Source organism: Boleophthalmus pectinirostris, unplaced genomic scaffold, assembly GCF_026225935.1.
Source record: "Boleophthalmus pectinirostris isolate CB_2022bp ecotype Guang Dong unplaced genomic scaffold, ASM2622593v1 HiC_scaffold_2, whole genome shotgun sequence".
NCBI lineage: Eukaryota > Metazoa > Chordata > Actinopteri > Gobiiformes > Gobiidae > Boleophthalmus > Boleophthalmus pectinirostris.
The window spans coordinates 22,378,002-22,402,168 of NW_026571152.1; the positions used below are offsets into that span (position 1 = coordinate 22,378,002).

Below are 24,167 nucleotides of genomic sequence, written 5' to 3' on the forward strand. Positions count from 1 at the left end.
ATCCACAGCACTGCATACCTTCACTGCTCAAATGGATATAGCCATTTTAAAGGGAGGAGATCAGTTCTCTGGCATGGGTTAGATTAATCTTTTCAGTGAATCTAAATGCCTCGAGTCCACAGTTAAACATAGACACAGCCAAGACCAAATGTATATGCTTGATTATGCATCGGATCAACTATGCATGAAGCAATTACATATGGAGGCCCAGGGCTCGGATGGAAACTCAATGGCTGAATTCCTCTCTCATCCTCTCTGTACATGTCCATTCATTAATCTGGCAGCAGAGCCAAATACTCATTTAGCAGTTTGTTTGTCTGTTTACTCAGCCATACACATCTTTTTTTCTTTTCATTTATTTTCTCATGCTTCTGGGAGACTCTTGAGAGCATCTTTGGGGGGCTGCTAAGTAAAGGTCAGAGGTGGAGGCAGGAAGCGTGAGGGAGAGGGGTTTGTGGTGACAAAAGACCAGAGTAGAGAAATAAACCACTGAGTCCACAGAGGCTTAGATTGATCGGAGAGTAAAGAAACCAGGCAAAAATTAAACTAGGAGAGAGAGGGAGGAGGAGAGCAAGAAGTCAGCATTATCAACCCACGGAATGAGAATTTTGCCCTGAGAACTTCAAAAGCTTTTGGGGGCTTGGCTTCTTTGCGCAATTTGACTGTTAACATAATCCAGATATTTTTCTCTAAGTGTCAAAAAAGGGTGTGCGATATGGATGAGAAAGACCGAAGTGGTATCCGCCCCCACTTTCAGATTGATCCCTCCCAGAAAAGACTTAATAACTCATTACTCATTTGTACAACATGTGATTGCTTTGAAGGTTAAACGATACACTACAGTAATAAGTCCAAAGCTGTCATGCGTCATGTGAGCTATTAGCATTTAAAATAGATGTGTCAAACTACACACCTCGGCACTTAATATGGCTCTTTGTTCATTTTTATTTTTTGACAATGTATAAATGGGTTTGTAAAGGCATGGGTGTGAAAGATATTCTAAATTCCCTCTAGAAAAAAAGAATGAGCAGTGTTTGCTAGTGTAGTGTTTCATATTAAAAGAGTCTATATGTTGGCACCCCGCAGTCAAATTTTCTCCCCAAGCTAGACAGTAAAGCAATATAATAAACAGCATATGTAGTGCTGGGAAGTAACTGAATACATGTACCCAAAACACATATTCTGAGTACTAATTTTGAGTTATTGTAATCCAGTACACTTACTCTTTCATTTTGAGTTTCTTTCATTCAAAATACTTTCCTAAATTGAAAGAAATACATGGTGGCACTTCATCATGTAAATTTAGCTTTGAACTGCCTGGTATTATTAAAAAAAATAAATATATAAAAATAAATAAATAAAAATCTCTATTTAGACACAAATTAATGCTTGAAGTTGTTTATGTTTTGATGACATGTTTTTTTCACTATAATGCAATGCAACTGGACATAAAAGTAGTCCAAATATTCAGAATACAGAACTCTGATTGCCTCATGTAAGGACATACATTACAAAATCCATTTTAATTTGGGTATTCAGTATTCTGTGACTAAATACATTTTCAAAGTATTCTTCCCATCACTGAACATATGGGGATTTGTAGAGATTTGTAATAAGAAGGCCAAGTATTTACAAATCAATACTTAGAGAAGCTTTCAAAGTTTAAAATAGATTATAAATTCTTCTCCAACTGGGCAACTTTGGCAGCTCCATAATATTGTTTTTTATTGCTCGTTATTATAGCATATCATCAAAACAAATTGTAGGGTATTCTTTGTATTTCAATGACAGTCTATGTGTTCTGCAATAAAACCACTTAATCCAAACTATTGTCTTTTCCGAGAAACACGTCAATTACTATTATCCTTGATATGAGCCTCATTTGTGCAGCAGGCGGTAAAATTGAGTTTGACACTGTTGGTTTAAACTGTTCCCTTGTCTATTTTTGTTTCAGTGTGTTTCTGTGTGCTGTGCCTGTCTCCTATTCTTCCATCTGGATTATTTTAAATCCATTCTCTTCCTCTAATCTTTCCCCCTCTTTACTCCCACACTCTCCATGCCCTCTCTCATATCTCACTCTCTCCCCTGTATAATAATGCCGCTGTCTATGGTGCTGAAGCGCATATCTCTCTCTCTTTAAAAAAAATAAAAAATAAAAGATTCTTGGCATCCGGTGGAGATAAACATGTTGTGGTGGACAGACGCTCGGTTCTAGTCCGCAGGAGCAGGACAAGGTGGACATACTGACGTGGGTGGGTCCTGCCCTGGTCCCAAACAACCGGTCCCTCGCGTCAGCACCACCAGCAGGCAGCGCGAGCCACTTGACCAGATGGTTCAGACTTAACACCACTGCTCATCAAAAAAAAAAAAAAAAAAAAAAAAACACACTCCAGTGCCGTGTTCCAGCCTCGCCATGGCCCCCCAAGCACCATGACACAGAAGAGGAAAATTAGCACCTAATTATAGTGTTCGCTCCCTCTACTAACGGGTGACGGTGCAGTGTGTCAGCGGAGGCGGGTGGTGGTTGGTGGGTTGACTCACAGACGCAGCAAGGCCTCCAGCGCGTGAACACCACACAGCACCCTTGGGAGACAACCATGCTGCACCCACCTTTCTGCACCCTGGCTTCACTCTGGCTTCAACATCAACCACATGTGCCGCGTCTCTGATCCAGCACGATTAATTACGCACACAGTGGAAAAACCCTACGCCTCCGGTTCAACTCCACGGGGCTCCCTCGTGTTGAAGGCGCAGTAGTTAATCTTCTGAGGGTTTCATCGTTTGTTTGAGATGTAGATCTAGATGAGAGCTTGAGTATGCTGCCATCTTGTGAGTGCATCTGGACAAATACTAACGGTATGCTCTAGACTCTCCCAGAGGTAATGTTCAACAAATGCTTGGAGTAAATATATAGAAGTGGAGAGAGAGAGTTTGCTCAAAAAGATAAGCTTTATCTGCAATTGTAGTGTATAACTCAAGACAGCAGCACTCACAAAATGCATTTGGTAGCAATGGATCTTTATTAGGTCTGCAAAAATAGGTTAATATAACAAAAAAAAAATCACTTTCTCATTCTGAAATCATACAAAAGCATACTATACCACACCTGAATACAGCAAATTACTCACACACATCTTCACATAAATCAGCAATGAAAAAATGAGGGGAATTTCATGAAGAGAGCAAAAGATCACTCTATGCACTTAACATGTTTCAGGGTGCACATCAGAAGACAATACAAAACTTTGGCACCAATTATTTTGACATGGAGTTGGCAAATGTCTTTAGTGCATTTTGAGTTGGAGTGACAGGAGGAGGGACGATGATAGGCGACTGGTACGGTTTTCACTGAAGCGTGCAAAAGGACAGACAGAAGTGCCGTTGTCATTGGTGTCTGTATGGGGTCTAATTGGTGCAGTTTATTTTAAGGTACGGCCACTTTGAAAGGGCTCCCGGGGACGTTGTCGTCACCCCACTTGACAATAACAGTGTAGCTGCCCTTGTCCTTGACAGCGTATGTGACATTATACTGCTTGTTGCCCATGTGCTTTACATACACCTCCTCACAGGGGGCATGAGGTCCGTGCACCCCCACCATCAGCATGTTGGTACCTGGGAGAGAGATAGGGGAAATGAGATCAATAAGGTTCACAACAGGTCTTTACGGAGCGGGTTTTAAAGCTGCACTGATCAATACTTCTATGTTAATAATGGATTCAATTACTTCAGGTAATGACAAAGAGAATTCTCATTTAATTCTGTAATTTAGCTCAAGAGCATTTTAAAGTCTTTCAGATGGTTGTAATTTACAGACACTAAGTTTTATGTTTATGGTTTTCCTTTACCGCAGTAATAAATTTCACTTTCAGCGGCCAGTTGCTCTCCCAAAAATCTAGTAAACGAATATTTGGAATCATAAAAGCTATTATGAACTTCACAAACAAAGCCATACACAACAGCCTATTGTGTATTAAGTCAAATTAAAGAAATTTAAATTCTAAAGAGCACCACAACACTAATATATGGAAATGGAAATACAGAAATATTCCACTCTGTCATTGTTCACTCTGTTGGCAGCCACCAAAGCAAATCCTCCACCTCAAAGTTATTTGTGTTATCCAGACTTGGAAGTCTGGATAAGGAAAGTCTTGAAAGTCTCGGAAGACTATTACGGTTTATGACCATTGGCTGGATTTTTTAAACATCTTGGAGGCCATGTAAGAAAATTCACATTAGAAACCAACCAGGTTGTCATCTCACCTGCTTTGCTGCAGTCAACTGTAAAATTGTTTTTCTGCCCCACGACAGCCTTGGACAGGCCTGTTCCACGGCACAGCACCTTGCTGGCATCAGACGCCAATTTGGCCGATGTGGAAGAGGAAGAAGAGGAGCTGAAGGTCCCGCCCAATTTAGACGTTTTAGTGACAGTTTCCACGAGAACAGAGGAGGTTTCATGAAGGCTGTGACCCCCTGACAATCTGACACCTAAAACAAAAGAAGATACATTTAATGTAATTTCACTTTAGCCTTCCCAGACATTACATAATGGCACGTATTGACAAAGACATCAATGGAGCAAAAGTGATTTCTAAGTGGAGGTTCTTGTAAGACATGAGCTATTGTTTGAGCTTAAATAAGTATACTTCTGGGGCTCATGGGAGCAAGATTTTTAATGTTTTGGAGATAGTAAGTGCCAAGTATTGACAGGAATATTTCACTCCTCTAAGCTTGTAATGTGGCCTTTTATGTAATACCCGCAGTGAGCAGTTTGAAAAGAGATGACATAACATTTATCTGACATCCACACATTTTTTTCACAGAGCCATTTGTTTCATAATGGAGACTTGTCATCTAAATCCAAGGATCAGATGGGAGAATGACTGTGTAACAAACCTGTTATTTTAGCCTTGAATGGGCTGCCAACTATGTGCTGAGGTCCGCCATATTTAATAGCAATGAGATAGCTGCCTGGAGCCATTGGCGTGTATGTGATCTTGTAGCCTTCCGGACACTCGCGGCAGTCCATTTTGACCTTAGAGGGACCATCGATGTTGACTGAGAGGGTTCCCGAGCCTGCATTACAAGTGTTGACCACAAACTCCAAAGGAACGCCTACAGAAAAATGGAAAAAGATCATGAAATATTTGAATGTGTTGAGCAGTGAGCAAGATTGGGAGAAATCTAATCTGGGACAAATTTAGAAGAAAATCTAGAATTCTGAGAAATGCAGGATGAATTTTTGACTGGACAAATTCTTATTCAGTGGCTCAAATATCAATATTATGGCTTTATTTGACTACTTTATTATAAAGAGATAACTACTGAAAACTGCCCTTTAAAGGTTTGTGGTGAAAAAAGAGCTGTGGTGAGGGTGGAATAAATTGAAATAACATTATTTAAGGGAAAAAATGTATATCTATCCTGCCTATCGGCCCAAATATATTAGCAGAGTTTATCAGCCGTCACTTGCTCAGGATTCTAAACATTCGGTATTGCCATCGACCATGAAAAAACCCATATCGTCGATCTCTACAAAAGACCACCAAAACAACTCGATTTTGAAATCACTTGAACAAACTCCTTTTGTTACCTGTTGTTCCTCCCAGCAGGCCAGGCCCATGTGCAGTGACCATGCCCGGATCTCCAATCAGCCCCAGGTCTCCCACTCGCACATTAAAGGGGCTTCCGGGAATGTGGCACCCGTTGAACTTGACATCAATAGCGTGGACACCATTTTCTCGAGGAATAAATCGAATGGCACTTTTGTCTGCGGACACAAACGGATAATTGGTGCTTAGTCTAATTGTGACCTCAGATTACCTCATAAGAATAATTATAGCTACTTTTTATGATAAAACTGATGCATACCACTGTCAAGGTCAGAGACGTAGCACTCCTCAGAAGAGCCAGAGGGGGTGTGAACCTTGGCGTCTACCACACCCCTCGCCCCATTCCTTTGCACCATAAATGTAGCCTCCTGGTTCACCTTCAAATCTTTCTCCTGGAACAAGGGAGACAAAATGGGTTCAAAATACATGAACGGGATGCTGTGTCTCAGAAAATAATGTAATAAAACGTGATGTGCAATAACATGGTTGGATATTGCAATAGCCATGTAACCTTTGGATAAGATCAATCATGCTAGCAATGTTTAATCTTTAAAGACACACAACAGGGCTTTGAACTGATGTTCAATTTGAGGCAAATCTGTAGTTAGATGTAAAAGACAGGACAAACTAAGTTAATTAATCTTAATGTCCAATTAATTTTTTGTAGATAAATCAGTATTTTAATTGGTGTCAGTAAAGGCTATATTAGATTTGAACATGTCTATCTCATATCTGGGAATACAGTTACGTCATGTTTATGGAATTTAAACCTAAAATCTTACATACAGTTGTGAGTTATGAAAGCTCAGAGGTTTTAACAAAACTTGAACTATGGGTACAAGCATTTATTCTGACCATCAGCCATCCACATTACATTTCATATTCTTTTTATGTTCTATAAATATTGCAATTACAAAACCGGCCTTTGTTGTGTGTATGTGTTTGAATCTCCAGGGACAACGTTGTGACTCATCATCATCATGCCTGAGCAAGAATAGATGGTGCATTTAGGTGTGAGAGGCTGAAAAGGTTAAAGTTCACAGCGAGGCGTTTAGTGTTTTAGTCCCCGTGAGCCATATAAGAGGCATTGTGACATTTGAACACTGGTCTGATATCACACTTCACCTGGCATGTAGAGCGGGAGAAACACTGTGAAGTGGCAGTTCAGATGACTAAAAATACATGTTTTCACAAATGCTGGCAGTTGTAATGGAGCAAATAAAACAAGCCATTTCAAAAATTGAAAGGACCATACAGTGAGCTGTCGTGTGTGCACATTTCAAATAGTTTTTCATGAATAAGGAAATAAAAACACTTTTTCTTATTTCCTCACTGATTTTTGCTGCTGATTCTTTCAGTATCACACACTGTACCCACACATAGCACAGCTTCTGTTAGCCCATATTAGCAAGGGACACTTAATCCAGGCAGTCATCACTCGCCAGCAATCTCAGAATTACAGCTACTGGATGAAGCTCTAATGCTGCCTTTCAATCATATGTCAAGGGCGAAGAGCTTTTAGATTAGAAATAACAGCTTCATATCCATCCTGACCTATTTTTTATCATGTTTATGAGTGGATTTGGGCCAATTTTTTACCTGAAGGCTGGTGACAGTTAGCCTGCGGGCCTCGTCAGACAGTGTAGCAATGGGCACAATGAATGGACTGTCAGGGATGTGTTCGTTGTTGAACTTGATGGACACCTCATAGTCACCTGGGAAAAAGCAAAGGATATTTATTTTAACATCAGATAGTCCAGGAAACCCACCCTTGCACATTTATCTAAACGCAAGGCTGATAAACACAAAGAAAAGTTGCCACTAAAAGACATAAACATTATTTTGCTTTGAGAACTAGTGCTGTCCAAATTTGAGCTGGTTGCCCAACAGGTTTGTTAGATTGCCTTGAGTCCCTGGGCAAGACACAAAGACAAAGGGAGCGGATTAAATAAGGCCAGTCTTCTCCATTTTCCGCTCCCGGTGAGCATGTTCGAACAATAATGTGAATGTGGTAATGTTTGTGTTGTATTATTGCTCATACATGTGGAAATAATATGACCATGCCCAATAAACTAAACACACCTACTTGGCACAAAGCAGGTATCTAGGTTAAAACTTTGCTTATAATTCTTTATAATATGTGTAATAGAAAATCATAAAAAGTATATTAAATGTGCATTATGTAACTTTTCAGTTGGGAGTGACTTCAAATAGTTTGTCTCCATGAAGTTATTATTGTTTTGCCTAGAATGTTCTACAGTATAGCATTACACATCTATCTTTATGGAAAAAAGCAAGGGACACTAAAGCGCTAAGTTACAGGTCAGATCTATGAAGGAATGACCCTGCTCACAGTAAGGTATACACAGTAAGGTAAGGAATAAATGATAAATGGTCACATTTTTATATAGACAAAGAAGTAGCATGTTAATGGAGCCCAGGAAATCACATATTGCTCTTTTAAAGGTTACTATGATCATACCTGGTTCCTTCACTATGTAGGACACTCCACATGAACCATCCTTTCTGTCTTCAAAGGAGATTTCAGCTTTACTCGGCCCTTCTACAGCAATAGACAGTCCACCAGCTCCAGCCTCACGGGTCCAAATACTAAATTCAGCTAAGGCAGAAAAAGCAAATCCATATAACAATGGTCGTAAAAACACAAAAATACTCTATGATCAGGTTTAAACTTACAGGGTGCTCCAGCTACACCTCTCTCCAAACCAGGACCTCCAGCTCTGACCTTGTGTGCCCCTCCTTCACCCATTGGCCCCACTGTGAACTGGAAGGGGCTCCCGGGAACGTGCTGGCCCCTGTATTTGACATTGACAGTGTGGGGGCCAATTTCTTGTGGGATAAATCGAACGCTGTAGGTGCTGCTTCCTCCATCCACAATATCGGCATCGGCTGTTTTGCCACTGGGGCTGGTAACCTGTGCGGTCATTGCTTGTGAGCCACTTTCAACTGTAGGAGCAAAAAGAGAGTGTTTTTGTCATTTGCTTATTCATCCTCAAGGACTGACACAAGCTCATATTTTACTCGTTGCAAACTGCAAAATTGACCATTGACTTCATGTTCACAACGGCAGAACTGATAGGCACCAACTCTTCATAGTGGCATTTAACTAAAGCCAGCAGCAAGTTGTCATTTACATGTTTTTATTTTTGAAAAGTGGCTAAGTGACATTTTAAAATCCTACATGTATCACTCAGAGTCTTAATTTATCAAACAATCACAACTAAGTACTGGAATGTGGGCGAGTAGAAGAAAACAGCAAATCGTCAGAGCACTCAAGCAATAACAACAATGTTATAACAGTTAGAAGCTCATAAAAGTAGATTTAGCATAATATGTCTCCTTTAATATCTTCAGTTCAGGGATAAATGCTCTAAATACTGATCCCCAGATTCTCTTTATGTCAGATTCACAACTAAACGCATCCTTTGTTCTTTTACTGTATCTGTTCTCTCATTTTAAATTAGGCTTCAAACCACTAAATAGCAATTATATTGGAAAATGCTAGATGAGATGGCACCATTAAATTTTATGTGACTTGTGACAATAGAAAGGAATTTAGTGCTTCATCCACTTTTTTTAAAGACAAAGGTGATTTTCGTTGACTAAACTAATCAGGCCCTGAATAATTTCATATTAAAAGAATATTGTAAAAAATAAAATAAAAAACTTAAGGTCCATTACCCTCTGGTCTTGCTGTGATCCCTGCGAAACTGCTGAGACTCTCTCTGCCCAGAAAATCTCCAAAGACGTCTCTAAAGGGGCTGCCTCCTCCCCCCACCTGGGTGCTCTCTTCCACCCGGACCTCCCTCTTGGTCTCCCCCCCGCGGGTTTTGCTGATTTCTGTGCGCTCGGTTCGCGTATAAGTGTGGCTACTTCTTGTAAAAGTTCTTGTAAGTCTCTCTTGAGCGGACACCATCTGGAACCAGTTTCCTACAAATCAAAAGGAGATTCATCCATAATTCATACAACCACCGTGGGAGGACTTTATTGAATTATATGATTGGGTCCTGGCTTCTGAGCTCACCTGGGATCTTGAGGTTAAGCCCACATGTGCTGCCCACAGAAGCTATGGAGGACGCTTGCCTCTTTCTGGTAATACTCTCTTTGATCCTTCCTTCACCGGTCACCTTCACTGTGAATGGACTGCCTACATTGAAATAAACCAATTACAGTAAATCAAATGCAGGTATTCGAGCGACAAGGACATTTGTGAGAAAAAAAATATTAGCATGAAAATAACTTCAAACCTGGGATATGCTTCTCTGCAAATTTAATGTTAACTGTGTAGTTTCCAGGTTCGGTTGGGCAATAAGTAACTCTACATGTTCCATCTTCTACATCTTCACAGTTGATATCCACTTTACTTGGACCTTCAATGGATAGGGCTAGACCACCATAACCTAAACAAGGAGAGAAAATCAATAAGTTTAAACATTTATTTAGTCTTTTTGTTCAACATTCAGGCCATGAAAACAATTATCTGACCAGCCAGAAACACACACTTTGACAAAACTTCACAAAGACAAGTGGATTTGGAGCTATATCGCTGAGACAACTGGCTGGTCAGGCAATGAAAATAAAATATATGGATATCATACCTGCATTTCTTGTATCAACAAAGAACTCAGCCATTTCAAAAGTGTGTGCCTCCACCAGTCCTTTGCCAAAGGCTTTGACTCTGCTGGCCTCTCCAATCTCTGACTGGCCAACCATAATTTTGAATGGACTGTTGGCCACATGCACGCCACTCTTCCTCACGCTCACTTCATGCTCTCCGACCTCCTTCGGGGTGAAAGAGATGCCTGTAAAAAATGTTAATGGGAAAGAGACTGTAACTTTACTGTTCATTCACAATAGATCAGATGAATACATTTGCAGTATGGTACTATTTCTTGAGCCACTTTTCTGGTGGAGGGGAGTCAAAATGTCAAACCTACAATGTTTCAAAGTATGTGCAAAGTATGTCTCCATCGAGGCAAGAAGATGATCCACCCAGGCCAAGTTAAAGTAGACATGTAACTCAGTAATAGCAAGACAAATAATTAAATGCCATACTGGGGAATATTCCGGGCAAAGCAATAACAAGGCCATGAAGCTTTCAATTCACTTTGCCACTGATTAAAACAATAAAAAAAAAAAAAAAAATCTAATTTCCAGCTTTCAATATATACATGCATTATCTTTGTCCTACTTTTAAAAGTGTGTCTCTATGTGTTGTGTCATACCCAGGTGTCTGTTGGGCAGCCGTTTGAGCAGACAAGGCTCCTCATTTCCTGATGGTGCTCTGATACTGGCGGTGAGAGAGCTAATATCGGTCTCTGCTATCTTCAGCGACACATCCGCCGATGTGCCCACGTTCAGCTGGGACGTCCTGGTAATGGAGTCGTCCCCTTGACAGAAAAAAGCAATATTTGAGTGTATATATCAACTGTAAATAACATTACATTTAAGGATAAGGCACCCTAAACCAATCTATATGTTAAATAGTTGATTTCTCACCAGTTATCTTGGCAGTGAAGGGACTGCCAGGAATGTGCTTGTTGTCAAACTTAACAATGATGTTGTAGTCTCCCGGGGCAGTGGGCAGGTAGGACACTGTGCAGGTGCCATCTTTGTTGTCCTTACAGGTGATTTCTGCTTTGGAAGGACCCTCCACGGCCAGAGATAAGCCACCTATGAAAAATAAGCCCATAAGAAAGTTATGGTCAGTGACACTTATTAATAATTAAAGAGGATATGAATGTGTGAGTCTTACCTTCTCCTGCATTTTTGGTGACCACAGTAAATGTTGCCGGCTTGTTGACCATGCCATAACTCAAGCCTGGACCATATGCAGTTACCACCCCACTGTTTACCGCATCCACAAAGAACTGCAAAGGGCTTCCTGCAAATTTTATTCATAGAATACTATTACTTTTTTACACTGGCCATAATGTATAAAGACTCTTCTATATACTGGATATTATTTGATTCACTCTACACAGCCCCACGTTAGTTACCTGGAATGTGGTTGAAATCATATTTAATGTCCATCTCATGCAGGCCTCTCTCTGTGGGCTGGTACTTGATGGTAATGGTGCCATCCTTATTGTCAGTGATATGCGGGCGGGCGGTTTTGCCTGAAGGCATACGCACTTCACCTGCAATTGACAATGCTTTGGTCAGTGACCTAAATAGAAATGTGCAGTGGGTGTCTGGTGCACAGTTTGAGTGTCCTCGAGTGAGCGAACAGACCTGTGATTTCTCCTTGCTGTGGCGTGAAGGGGACCAGGAAATTAACAGGACGGAAAAGAGGGTCCACAGTATCACGGGGCACGACAGGCTCATTTGTGGCCTGAAAACAGGAAATCCAGTTTGAGTTTAACTGAATGTCAGAGACAGTTACACACCTGCTAAAGGAGGAACTATGGTAGTGTTTAGTAGTTTACTCACAACCACGTGGAAGGGGCTCTTGGGGATGTTCTGCCCCCCGAAGCGGATGGTAATAACATATTTCCCAGGTTCAGGGGCAGTGTAGTAAATGTCAAAGGTACCATCGTGATTCTCCACCACATCCATGTCCAGCTCCATTCCCTGTGGGGTCTGCACCTTACAGGTCACCTTGCCTTTCCCAGCAGCCTTTGCATCGACAGTGATGACTGTGTCCTCGGAGGTCTGCAGCTTCTGAAGACTCGCTAGTAAAAAAAAGAAAGTTTGCTGAAAAATACCTTCATAAATATGCATATATTAGTTTGAAAAAGAAAATCAACTTACACATGCCGTGCCCTCCAATGGACACTAGAGCAGTAAGAGAGCGTTTAAATATTAATATGGAGATTACTTGAGCAGAATTTATTTATTTTTATATATGATAATTATTATGCATCCTCATGCTTTCTCACCAGTAAGCCGACACTTGCTAGCATCCCCTGTGGGAAGAGACTGGATACGATATGGAGAGTAGGGGATCTCATCTCCTCCATATTTAATGGTGATTGTGTAAGGCCCCGTGGAGTCAGGTACATAAGACACTGTGTAGGTCCCATCCCTGTTGTCCTGGATACTTGCATTTTTTGGCTTTCCTTCAGGATCCTGCCAATGAAGAATGATGAGTTTTAAAAGCTGCTGACTTGAAGTATAACTCAAAAGCACAGAGGAGGTGCAAAGTGTAGCTCTTACCAAAATCTGCACTGTAAGCAGTCCCTCTCCAGCATCGCGGGCATCAATGGTGAACTCAACAGGCAGGCTGGCTGCCACACCTTTTGTGTCTAGACCAGGACCACTGGCGCGGACCTTACTGGCATCGTGCCCAGGCTGAGACATCACCTTGAATGGACTGAAGAAGATGAAGGGTAAAAATGTAGTTACATCATAAAGCCTTCAAAAGACTGACATGCAGACTGAAATACTGCTGAACTGCTGTTTCCTTACAGACAGAGCAAAACTTCAATTTAAAATAGTTTGGAGCATTTTAACATTTATTGTACCTGTGTGGGACTTCCTGGTCTGCATATTTTACTGATACAGTGTATGGGCCATCCTGAGCTGGCGTGTAATGGACAGTGTGTGTCCCATCACCATTATTCTTCACGCCAACAGGCTCCATAGTACCTACAAAATATACAGCAGCACATAAATATATATCATTAAATTATGTTTTTACAGTTTTGGAAAAAGACTAAACACATTTTTAGGTTTGTCTAAAATCCATTCCGAATCTGCTGTTGACTTTGGCCTAAATCCTAGAACCTCACCAAGCATTAAATTTTATACTTGTATTTTACTAGTTTTAGGTTAATTAATAGGTGAAATGAGGCTAATTACTATAATAAAATACTGAAAATTGTTTTAGTTATTACAATATATATTTTGGATAATCTGTTTACCTGTTGGACCATAGAGTTTGACATCCAGCGGTGCCTGTCCTGCTTGAGTACAGTCTACAGTGAATGTTTGGGGGACATGAGCCCTCACTCCAGACCCCAGTCCTGGACCAGAGCATTTGACTTTGGTGGGGTCCACAGGGTCTTTCACCGGGACACGGAAGGGGCTCCCAGGAATGGGGTGACCTCCGTAGTTAATGTTGACATCATAGTCTCCAGGAGTGAACGGGACGTACTCCACGCTGCAGCTGCCATCTTTGTTGTCTTTGCAGGATATTTTGGCTTCAGAGGCGCCCTCAATGGTGAGACCCAAACCACCTGTACCAGCACCCCTTTAAAACATTGTAATACAATTAATATATACAGAATACAGAATAAAACAAAACAAAACAAATTAAAAAGCAAATTAATTATGCAAAACTACCAAGCTGTTCAACAGTTATTTGAGAGTTTTGCACTACTGTTGATGCACTACTGGCTTGTCTCCCTAGATATGTTATTGATTTGTTTGGAATGTTCCACAGTATGCCATTAAACTTATATATTTAGCATGCATTCTCAATGTGAGTGTGATTACCTCTCCACAGATTTGACCAGTAAGATGGCCTACAACTGTTTACAGGGATAGATTAGTTTAATCTTTAATATTTCATACTGTGAAAAGTTCAAGGCAATGAAATTGTATAATGAAGGGAAGGAAGCAGTGCAATATAATATGATATCCAATGTGATGGAATATGATTTTTATATCTGTATATTTCTGTATAAGTCAGTTTCCGTATAAGTTTAGCTTTCCCCCTGGTTAATACATACCTTGTCTCCACGGTGAAGCAGTTGGGCTTGTTAGTGATTCCTCCCTCCAGACCTGGCCCGTAGGCGCGCACCCGAGTGGGATCACACCCCTCCACCACTGACACTCTGAAGGGACTCTTGGGAACGGGCGCGTCATCGTATAGCACCTCAATGAGATGCATCCCTGTGGACAGAAATAGTTTTACTGCTATATCTTTACTATCTTTACATAGCACTGGAATTTGTTTGTAACTGCAGAGGCTGGACAAATTCCCTTTTTGGGAGATAAGCATCTGTTGAAGGATTGACGACAACAGGCTCAGTTTGTTGAACCTACAAGGCGTTACATCTGCTCTCTTTTCATTATTATGTTATAACATTATCTGACAAAGCCCTCTCTATAGGCCTATATAGCAGATTCATAACTTCACTGGTGAGACATTAAAGCGTGTCTGCCATGGAGAGAAGTGTGCTATGATCTCTTTGCTTTGCGTGATTCTTGTCTATTAATAACTTGTGCTATTGTGGTGCTATACTGCTGTGTGCAGGCAGCCTTTCGCACACATACCTGGTTAAGAGCCATGTTCCAGCTTCGACTATTTATAAAACCAAGTCTGTCTGCGTGTATGCCACTATCCCTGCTCTCTGGCCCCTCACATCATTGCTCCACTGCATCATACTGTATTTATACCCCTCTCCCTCACTCTTTCTTTTCCCTCTCGCCTGTTTTAGTCCCAGATGGTGCACAACTCAAACACCTGTTAGCACTGCTCTGTCTATATGCTCTGATTCAGATCACAAATCACAGTGTGGAGGCAAAATGTACTTTTTGTATGCCTTAAGTCAAAGTAAATTGTGAACTAACTTCTTTGGAAATGTCAATGTTAGACGCTTTTCACACCAAGTACCACCTGGAGATATTTGACTTTCTTTAATAGCTAGACTGAGCATTGCTGCAATAAATATAGTTGCTGCTAAAAGGGGAAATAAAACACAACTACTTATTATACGCCTCGGCAATATGGTAAAAAATGTATGCTTTTCCTTGTATTAATCAATCACAATTTTCAATTAGACTTTTTTTTCAGTCTTAATTTTATGAACAAAAGAAAAACGCTTAATCATTGCCATTTATCTGCAAACAATAGTTACATTTATTCCTCCAAAGCCAGAACTCTGCTCCAAACTAAATGATATTACAAACAAGAGAACTGGCTGATGACTTTTCTAATTAAAAAAGCCCCAACATTATTATTTGAAATGACAGGATATTGATTTGTTTAAAATTTGATTAACTGGACAGCCTTAGCTGACACTATTATCACAGTATGACAGGCCATACTTAAACCAGACCAAATATAGTTCCTAATTCATGCGGAAAAGGTAGTCTAAAAAAGGGCATGACCAGTAAAGACCTGAAGGAGGCTACATTCCACTAGAGATACCACACGGTAATGTGTGTAGCATGATCTTACCATCCTCAAACGCTGTGTACTCCACTCGGTAAGTGCCATCTCCTTTGTCAGTGATGTAGGCCTCAGTGTTAGCTCCAGAGGGATTCATAATATGGACTTTTACATGGTTTCCCCCGATCTTGTTCAGAGCCCGAGCATCGACAATGAAGTGGGTTGTGACTTCTCTGAGGACCCCTTGAAGAGAACAGACCCTTCATATTAAATGGATAGGATTTACAAAGAGCACTCACCATGGTAATGACTAACTCTTGCTGTAGCCTGTTGCTACTGCTGGATTTCAGATAACTTCACAGACAACATAAACATATAATGGTTTTGAGATGGAGCAGGTAAAATTATAGGTATAAGTTGTGAACAATATGTGTCTTGTCACTTATTTTTAGATTATTATTATTGCCAACAACTTTATTATAAAAATGCCATACTGGCTCATATCCCCCATGACATCCACTGTACAATATAAAAATGACACATAACTTACAACTCTGGCAAAGAAACAATTTCACACTGGCAATAGTAATCTAAGAAAAGCTGTATATTAGATTTTTACCTCTAGGCTCCACTCCAGGGCCGTAGACGTGAACTCCAGCTGTATCCACCGCGGGCTCAACTTGAAGGACTTTGGGACACTGAGGAATCACATGACCGCCATACTTGATAGTGATGGTGTGAGTGCCGTGGAAAGATGGGATGTATGTGACAGAGAAAGTGCCTTCTGCTGTTTTCTGAATGTGCACCTCAGCTTTAACTCCAGTGTCTGACACAATCTCAATAGTGAGCTCCCCGTCTCCAGCTCGTGTGCAGTCCACAGTAAAAGTGGCAGGTTCACCGGCTTTTGCCCTGTCCAGGCCAGGCCCACTGGCAGTCACTTTGCTGGGGTCAAATGCTGGGCGAATGGCAGCTTTGAAAGGAGATCCAGGGATGTGCTTCTCTGCGAACAGGATGTTAATAGCGTATTCGCCGGCCTCTGTGGGCAAGTAGGCCACGGAGCAGGTGCCATCTCCATTGTCCTGGCATTCAATCTTAGCCTCACAGGGACCTTCCACTGTCAAACCCAGACCACCAGCTCCTGCACCTTTTGTGTCAATCGTGAAGGGAGCAGGTTTACCCACGACACCTCCCTTAAGGCCTGGGCCGTACGCTCGGACCTACATTAAAAGAACCAGGTCAGAAAAAGTATAAATATTTCATCTAAAAAGCCTGTATGTTTATGTATGAAGTCACACATGGACTTTATAATGGATATTGTGACAACTTCCATGAGCTTTTACCTTTGAAGGATCAGCAGGCATCACAGCTTCTACTCCGAAGGGGCTGCCCATCACTGGGTTGCCATCATAGCTGACATCAACCTTGTACTGCCCCTCCTCCGGGGGGATATACTTCACGTTGTGGATGCCTTTTGCTTGATCCGACTCCATCTTGCAAGGGATTGGTCGGCCAGAAGGTGAGGTCATTTTCACGCCTACGTTGCCCTGCCCACCAGCGCCCTTTGTGTTTACAGTGAACTCCTGATCTTTTCCGACCTCCACTTCTGCAACAAGACATTACATAAAAGTTTCAATGTGTGTGTTTAGATTCAATAGATAAAATATAAATTCTGTAGCTTTCTGTACTTACTGGTGTCTAATCCCTCAACTTTAACCTTGGTCAGATCAAGCTGTGGTGAAACTGTAATGTGGAAGGGGCTCTTGGGAATAGGATCACCTCCATGCAATACTGTAATAGCCATGTTTCCCTAAAAAGAGCAAAGAAAAAACAAAGCAAATTAAAAACCTTCACCAGACCCCTTCTCTTGTTAATGGACTTGAAGCAGAGGCAAGCTGTACCTGTTGAAGTGCGGTATACTTGACAGTGTAGGAGTAGTCATGATTGTCAATTATTTCAAAGTCACGAACAGCCTCTCCTGGGGCAGATGCTGCGAAATGCACCTCAGGCTTAGCTTTACCAGCTCCCTTTGTGTAGATGGTGAAGTGGGTTGGAGTGCCTACTTCTACTCCTAAAAAGCACAAAGGATTGTCACTGATAGAAGATGACTAGAATTGATTACTTGGATTTCCAAAACTTTTTTTCTATCAGCAGATTCTGACCTGTCTTATTCAGTCCGGGACCCTCAGCTCTCACTTTGCCAGCATCATGGGAAGGATCCACTTTGACTTTGAATGGGCTAACAGGGATTTCCTGAAAAACATTGATCATAAATGTAATTAATTATTATCAAATTCTCTTTACGTAACAAAGCTTCGTAAGAAAACATTGCTCTAACCTGGTCAGCAAACAAGACCATAATAGTATAACGTCCTGGGGCAGGGGGAGTGTACTTGACGGTGAAGGTGTCATTGTCATTTTTGATGATGTCAAAGTCGATGTCAGCCTCTGCTGGCCCTACCACGCCCGGAGCACACTTGATACCGATGCTGATGTCCCCTAAGGCGCATAGTAATAAGATTAGTGCACATAGGTCATTCAAATGTGAATAGTAAGAGAGGATAGGTCCATGCAAGTGCCCTTCAACTGAATATGATTACTTTTCCTCAGATGAAATATGAAAGAAGGATACTTTCTTGAAATAGTAATGCACTGTGGTGGAGCATCATAATACACAAAAATGCAGAGTGTGCACACTGTGATAAAAATTGCAATATTTTAATTAACTCCCCACAACCACAGTAGTTCAGGCGCGTTAGAGCCCTCAAGGCATATATTGATTAGAGAAAGCTAGGTCAAAACCAGACTAAAAATTAAAGGCAGCAAATAAAGCTGGACTAAATAAGGAGTAAATTACAAAATCAAAGACTACTCTATCTCTACAAATGCAGGACCAAACAAAGGCCATTGTGCCACTCACTTATATTCATTTGTTTATTTATTTCTACATATAAGCAGCTGCACATGTCTGTGGACTCACCTTGGCCGGCCTCGCTGCAGTCTACGGTGAAGTATGTTGGCTCGTTAGCCTTGAGCCCCGTCTTCTCCACTCCAGGCCCATAGACCTTGACTCTGTCGGGATGAGAGCCCTCTCCAACCAGAACCTAATGAAATCACACAGCACTTGAGACACAAGCAGCACAGCCCTCTCATTTTGTCTTTATTTGGTCAAGTGTCATTTGATTAAATTCTTTGAAAGCACTGAGTTTTACCAGAGGTGTACCAACATGTGTACCCAGAAAGCAAAATATTTTTAAGAGTTCACATTAAATAATTTGTATAATATGTACAGTACATGGCTTCAAATGGCCAAAGTGTAAACAAAAACACAAATGTCTAAACAAATCCACCAAATGAATTGCTTTTGAGTAGTTGTAATTTGTTGCATGCTCTTACCCTGAAGGGGCTGTTGGGCACATTGACTTCGCCCCAGGTAATAATGATGGTGTGTTTAATGGGCTTGAGTGGAGTGTACACACAGTGGAATGTGCCGTCTCCCTTGTCAGTGATCTTGATGTTGATGGAGCATCCCTCTGCATCCTAAGCAGGAAAAGTGTCTTGTCAGCTTTCCTGCCCCCATGTAAAATATGTGAATAAGAAAACACGTTAAACAACATACCTGGGCATAGATCTTCAGTTGACCTTTCCCAGCCATGCGAGCATCTATGGTGAATTCAGTCTGTTTGTTGACAATCACACCAGTCGGCTGCAGCCCAGGTCCAAAAGCTTTCACCTGCAAAAACAAAGATTTAAAAATGTGTTGTTAGTTTCTATATAAAACTCTTATTTTACAAGCACTTCATTTATGTATTGGTTTCAAAGTAATGAAGGATATCTGGATATGTTTCTTGTTCTATGTAAAGTTATTTTTGTGTGAGTTAAGTTATGCCTACCGTACTGCATCAGTACTTTTTTTAACAGTGCAACAATGGTAAGAGGTTTAAATGCATCAAAAAGAGAATAACCTTTTCAGGGAAGACATCGTTTGCAGCAGGGAGAATGTGTGCGATGAAGGGGCTGTCCTTAATGTCCTCATCATCACAAATGACATGGACGGCGTAGTCACCGGGCTCAGTGGGCCAATATCGTACATCACAAGAGCCATCGCCTTTGTCATCACACTCAATTTTAGCCTGAGAGGGGCCCTCAATGGAGAAGCCTGAAAGTGATAAATAGAAATGTCAACTAGGGATATAGAATTGCAATATACTAGTATCGCACTGTTTTGTAAGGTTTGCTTTTAAGATGTACCCAAAGTTCCAACTTCAGTGCCAATAGCCTCCACCACAAAGTCAGCAGATTTCCCAACCATGCCCGTCTTCAGGCCAGGACCCCAGGCTCTCACTTTTTGGAAGCCTGCCTCGGGACCCACCTCCACTTCGAAGGGGCTGAAGTAAATAAAAAAAACATAGTGTAATACACTGAATAGTCAATGGCAAGATAATTGGCAGGAGTCACATTTTACCTGCGTGGGATGGGCTGCCCACCCCATGTGATAGTGACAGTGTATTTGCCAGGCCTCTGTGGGTAATATTCACACTCATAAACTCCATTTCCTGCATCATGGACCTTGACTTGCTCCTCTGCTCCGGCTACAGAAAAACACATTGTAATGGTTTAGTAGAGCTCTGAGCATTGTGCTTTTTTAATGCAGTGACAGAGAATCTAGACTTCTGACAAAAACCAACATGAGGCTAAAAACAGAACTAGCGGGACATATGAGTGAAGAGAGAAGCAGAGAGGAGCTGTCTGACTCACTAGGTCCTCTGACGGAGACGCTCAGTGCTCCGCTGCCAGCTCCCTTGGTGAAGACTTTGAAGTCTGCAACCTCCTTTACTCTCACCCCTTTAGGCTGTAGACCTCTGCCTGTAGCTCGGCACGCATTTGGGTTTATAGCTGAAAAGAATAACAACAAGGCTTTTAAAAAAAAGAAGGAATATTTAGCAAAGCATAAAATAAAACATAGCAGAGACTAGCTAGCAACTGACAGCAGTGTTAGTAGCTAAGATGGTACAATATCCATTTCAAACAGAAGTCTTTAAACATTGATTGACAGGACCTGTAAACAACAATGAGGCGTACATAACATGTATGTCACATAGTTGAAGAAAAGATATTGACTCATTTAAGAGCATCTGGGGAGCATTGGACAACATTTCAACAAAAATGTTGACTGCAGGCTTAAACTGAATGAAGACAATTTTTGATGCAACAATAAACAGAAATGTCAAAGCCCAAGCAATAACATTTAACACAATAAAAAATATTCAGTGCAAATTGGGACAGTCTGCAAGCTGTTTGTACAAGGCTGTCTCTTGGGTTTGTTTTTTCTTTTACAAGAGTCTATAAACCATCAAGCTGCATGATGCAACAACACGAGGCAGGCAACCAAGCACAGTAAGGGGCTGCTCGCGAGATTCTTCAAGCATCTGCAGCATTTGGACAAAAATGATAGAGAGAGTAGCAAAGACTCCTGCCCAGCAAACCATACTAACTTGGGCGGCCTGGTTTTGGGGGGACTGCCCCCTTCCCACCTCCAGGAGGGGTGCGCACTGACTGAGGCGCTATCTGCAGTGGAGCTCCCACAGGAGGAGCACCTTGTGTAGCTAGAAATGACAGATAGGAGGTTACGCTTCGGTGTGGACAGTCGCTCGTGCGAGCTGTGATGGATAGACCGCCCTGACACTAACACATCGCTAAGAAATCAGATTTGTCTGACAGTAATTTACGACACAGACAGATGGCTCACCCTCTGCGATGTTGACAGTGAAAGGGCTCTTGGGGATCTCCTGTCCTGCGAACAGGACATGGATGGTATGTGGGCCCTCCAGCACGGGCCTGTAGGTGCAGCGGAACACACTGTCACCCTTGTTTTCTAAAATCAGCTCCACCGTGTCCTTTTTGCCCTGAGGGTCCACTATCACCACACTCACGTCTCCATTACCAGCGCCTGAAGGAGAACAGACAGACTTGGGGTCAGTTCACACATTATCACATTTGTCATATGTACTATAGCAGGCTCCTGTTCTTACCTGCCGTGTATATGTCAAAGTAGGTAGGTTTGTTGGCCACATTCCCAGTGGGCTCCAGGCCTGGTCCTCTGGCATGGACCTTATTGGGGTCACCTATATCTTTAGCCACATTGACAGAGTAAGGGCTTTTGTCAGTGTCCTGACCTGCAAACAACACTTTCACCTATTGGATAAAAAAGACATAAAATCAATTGATGTTTGTTACTGATTTTGTCCTTGAGCTAAAATACTCATTCTTTGGTTTTACCTTGTGGAGACCCTCGACTTTGGGCAGATAAGTGACCGTGTACGTTTGGTTCTTGTTTTTGTTTGGTTTAACCTTGGCCTATAGTATAAAAATAAACAAACCACTGTTAAATTACATGGATATTACCACATTGTTATTTAGCGCATGGATTAGCTCTGTCTATTGGGAAACATGTTTTATAACTCCAAAAGTATCGGGTTTAACTTGCCTCCTCTTTGTGTCCTTCAGGATCCTCTACATAGACCAGCACTTCACCGCTGCCAGCCTCCAGGGTCTCCACAGTGAAGACAGCAGGCTGCAAGACTTTGTTACCATGGGGCTCAATACCTATCATCCAAAACATAGGCTGTGGTGTTACATAATAATGACATATTGACTGTTTATCTTTGTTCTGGGTTTTTATCATATCAAACACAATTGCACATTGCCATAGAAGTCACAGGGGATTTCAGATATGTTTAATGTGGTAATAAGGACCAAACTAAAACTGCAAAAGATTGAACCATGGTCAAAATCAGGACTTAACCAGCAGTAAACTAGGACCAAAACAGATCTCTGCTACCTACCGGGTCCATAGGCTTTGACTTTCTCGGGGAATAGTTGTTTGTTACGAAGAGGAGCACCGGGCTTGAGTTTGGCCTTGGGGAACTGGGACAGGTAGGTCATGACAGAGTGCTCATCCACATCTGGGTCCACGATCTCCTCAGGGGCAATCACCTGCAGCACACACAAATCAGTACAATTACCAGATTCAGCTTAATTTTTTATTTATTATTTTTCCTTTCCTCCTTATATTGAGAAGAAAAAGTGAAAAGGCCCTTGCAGATACATATACAGCCATTCACCATTTGATTGACACAGAATCATGCCAACAATCATATTATGAATTATGAATGCCCAAATGCTAGCGTCAGTCATTTTCAAGGAAGTCCATATTTTTATCAGTACATTTAATCTTATTTTCATTATATAATTTAATTTTACTGAATTACAAAGTCAAATATTCTGCTATCATATCATAATACTGGGGTTCTATAGGCCAAAAAGATTTAATATAGATGGAGGAGGCTAAAATCTCCAGATTTCCTCTTGTAATATAGCAAATTCCCGGATCTAGTCATTAATACAAATGATCAGGTTCAAAATATGTGAATTTACTTTTGGAATATCTCTGAAAATACAATGTTTCAATGAGGAAAATCTGGTTCTTGTCCCCTATCTAGGAGAATGACCTTATCGCATTCTAGAAAACCACCAATACTAGACAAAGTTACTGAAGAGGATCGATCAAAATTCACTTTATTTTGACTTTTTATTGAATGTCCTCAGCACAGTGGAGCTTACCCTGGATTAAACTTCTTCATTCTCCACCTCTGACTGCACTTTTGCCTTGCAGCACTTGTTTGCCTGTCTATCACACAGTGGTACAAAGCCATGCTCCGTGCTGGATATATTTAACCTCAGGACAGAGGGGTTAAGGATTGTTGCCTACAATAAGCCAACCAGGGGGATTAATCCTGAGCCAGACCTCTCCCACATCTCCTTAACGCCAGCACACTGGTATCTAGCCCCCATGCCCACGAACTATGACATACACCCCCTGGCTATTGCTCCACCTATAAGCCTTTTGGGGAGCGAAGTGTACTGCGTCTGAAATAAACAACTAGACAACCCGCACAGAAGGCATTTCAGTACACCAATGCGGAGACAGGAGCTGGAAACGCAAAGTCCCACCAGATTCCCATTGCTATTCTGATGAATGCGGGCATATTTACACCTCTGTTTTTCAGCCGGTATCTGACAGTGTGCAGAAATCTTGCACCTCCACACATTTCACAGATTCACAAATCTCAAAAATGAAAAAAAAATAAAAATAAAAAAAATACTCCTACACCGTCACTGTCTGAAAGCAACAACAAAGTAAATGGAAATTTTACAAGAAATGAGAACAATAAATATTTCATGAGCTTCCCAAGACAACGTTCTATATCATAGGCTTTACAGTCTATACCATATTCTTATTTGCAATGGTGTGTGTATAATGTAGCAGAGGGAATTGTTTTTTGGGGGTGCCAAAATGCATATACTGTATCATGAAGGAAGGGAATTATTATCTGGTGAGGTGGAAAGAAGGGGCTCTCTATGTGGTCCATGGCTGAAAAAAATTTCATATAAATACAACAGTGTTCTCCAGCAGACTT

General features: G+C 41.4%; 1 protein-coding gene across 1 annotated transcript in view; it reads right to left on the reverse strand.

Moving 5' to 3' along the window:
* Window positions 1–2,997: 2,997 nt before the first annotated feature.
* LOC110169294 (filamin-C-like) overlaps window positions 2,998–24,167 on the reverse strand; it is a 28,387-nt gene continuing 7,217 nt past the window's right edge. The window contains exons 4-46 of the mRNA XM_055155710.1: window positions 22,533–22,683; window positions 22,175–22,293; window positions 21,967–22,044; window positions 21,720–21,882; window positions 21,437–21,637; window positions 20,446–20,583; window positions 20,153–20,279; window positions 19,939–20,075; window positions 19,653–19,846; window positions 19,307–19,420; window positions 19,084–19,227; window positions 18,668–18,791; window positions 18,026–18,186; window positions 17,850–17,940; window positions 17,589–17,758; window positions 17,380–17,497; window positions 17,031–17,293; window positions 16,310–16,907; window positions 15,760–15,933; window positions 14,306–14,468; window positions 13,496–13,824; window positions 13,097–13,220; window positions 12,789–12,945; window positions 12,512–12,701; window positions 12,384–12,407; window positions 12,063–12,304; window positions 11,865–11,964; window positions 11,630–11,770; window positions 11,386–11,514; window positions 11,130–11,303; window positions 10,856–11,020; window positions 10,229–10,432; window positions 9,878–10,030; window positions 9,655–9,777; window positions 9,312–9,560; window positions 8,307–8,576; window positions 8,092–8,229; window positions 7,209–7,324; window positions 5,869–6,001; window positions 5,591–5,767; window positions 4,894–5,112; window positions 4,261–4,485; window positions 2,998–3,612 (exon numbers count right to left, since the gene is read on the reverse strand). Of these exons, the coding sequence (XP_055011685.1) occupies window positions 3,425–3,612; window positions 4,261–4,485; window positions 4,894–5,112; window positions 5,591–5,767; window positions 5,869–6,001; window positions 7,209–7,324; window positions 8,092–8,229; window positions 8,307–8,576; window positions 9,312–9,560; window positions 9,655–9,777; window positions 9,878–10,030; window positions 10,229–10,432; window positions 10,856–11,020; window positions 11,130–11,303; window positions 11,386–11,514; window positions 11,630–11,770; window positions 11,865–11,964; window positions 12,063–12,304; window positions 12,384–12,407; window positions 12,512–12,701; window positions 12,789–12,945; window positions 13,097–13,220; window positions 13,496–13,824; window positions 14,306–14,468; window positions 15,760–15,933; window positions 16,310–16,907; window positions 17,031–17,293; window positions 17,380–17,497; window positions 17,589–17,758; window positions 17,850–17,940; window positions 18,026–18,186; window positions 18,668–18,791; window positions 19,084–19,227; window positions 19,307–19,420; window positions 19,653–19,846; window positions 19,939–20,075; window positions 20,153–20,279; window positions 20,446–20,583; window positions 21,437–21,637; window positions 21,720–21,882; window positions 21,967–22,044; window positions 22,175–22,293; window positions 22,533–22,683 (7,398 nt within the window). The 3' untranslated portion in view covers window positions 2,998–3,424. The remainder of the gene's footprint in view (window positions 3,613–4,260; window positions 4,486–4,893; window positions 5,113–5,590; window positions 5,768–5,868; window positions 6,002–7,208; window positions 7,325–8,091; window positions 8,230–8,306; window positions 8,577–9,311; window positions 9,561–9,654; window positions 9,778–9,877; window positions 10,031–10,228; window positions 10,433–10,855; window positions 11,021–11,129; window positions 11,304–11,385; window positions 11,515–11,629; window positions 11,771–11,864; window positions 11,965–12,062; window positions 12,305–12,383; window positions 12,408–12,511; window positions 12,702–12,788; window positions 12,946–13,096; window positions 13,221–13,495; window positions 13,825–14,305; window positions 14,469–15,759; window positions 15,934–16,309; window positions 16,908–17,030; window positions 17,294–17,379; window positions 17,498–17,588; window positions 17,759–17,849; window positions 17,941–18,025; window positions 18,187–18,667; window positions 18,792–19,083; window positions 19,228–19,306; window positions 19,421–19,652; window positions 19,847–19,938; window positions 20,076–20,152; window positions 20,280–20,445; window positions 20,584–21,436; window positions 21,638–21,719; window positions 21,883–21,966; window positions 22,045–22,174; window positions 22,294–22,532; window positions 22,684–24,167) is intronic.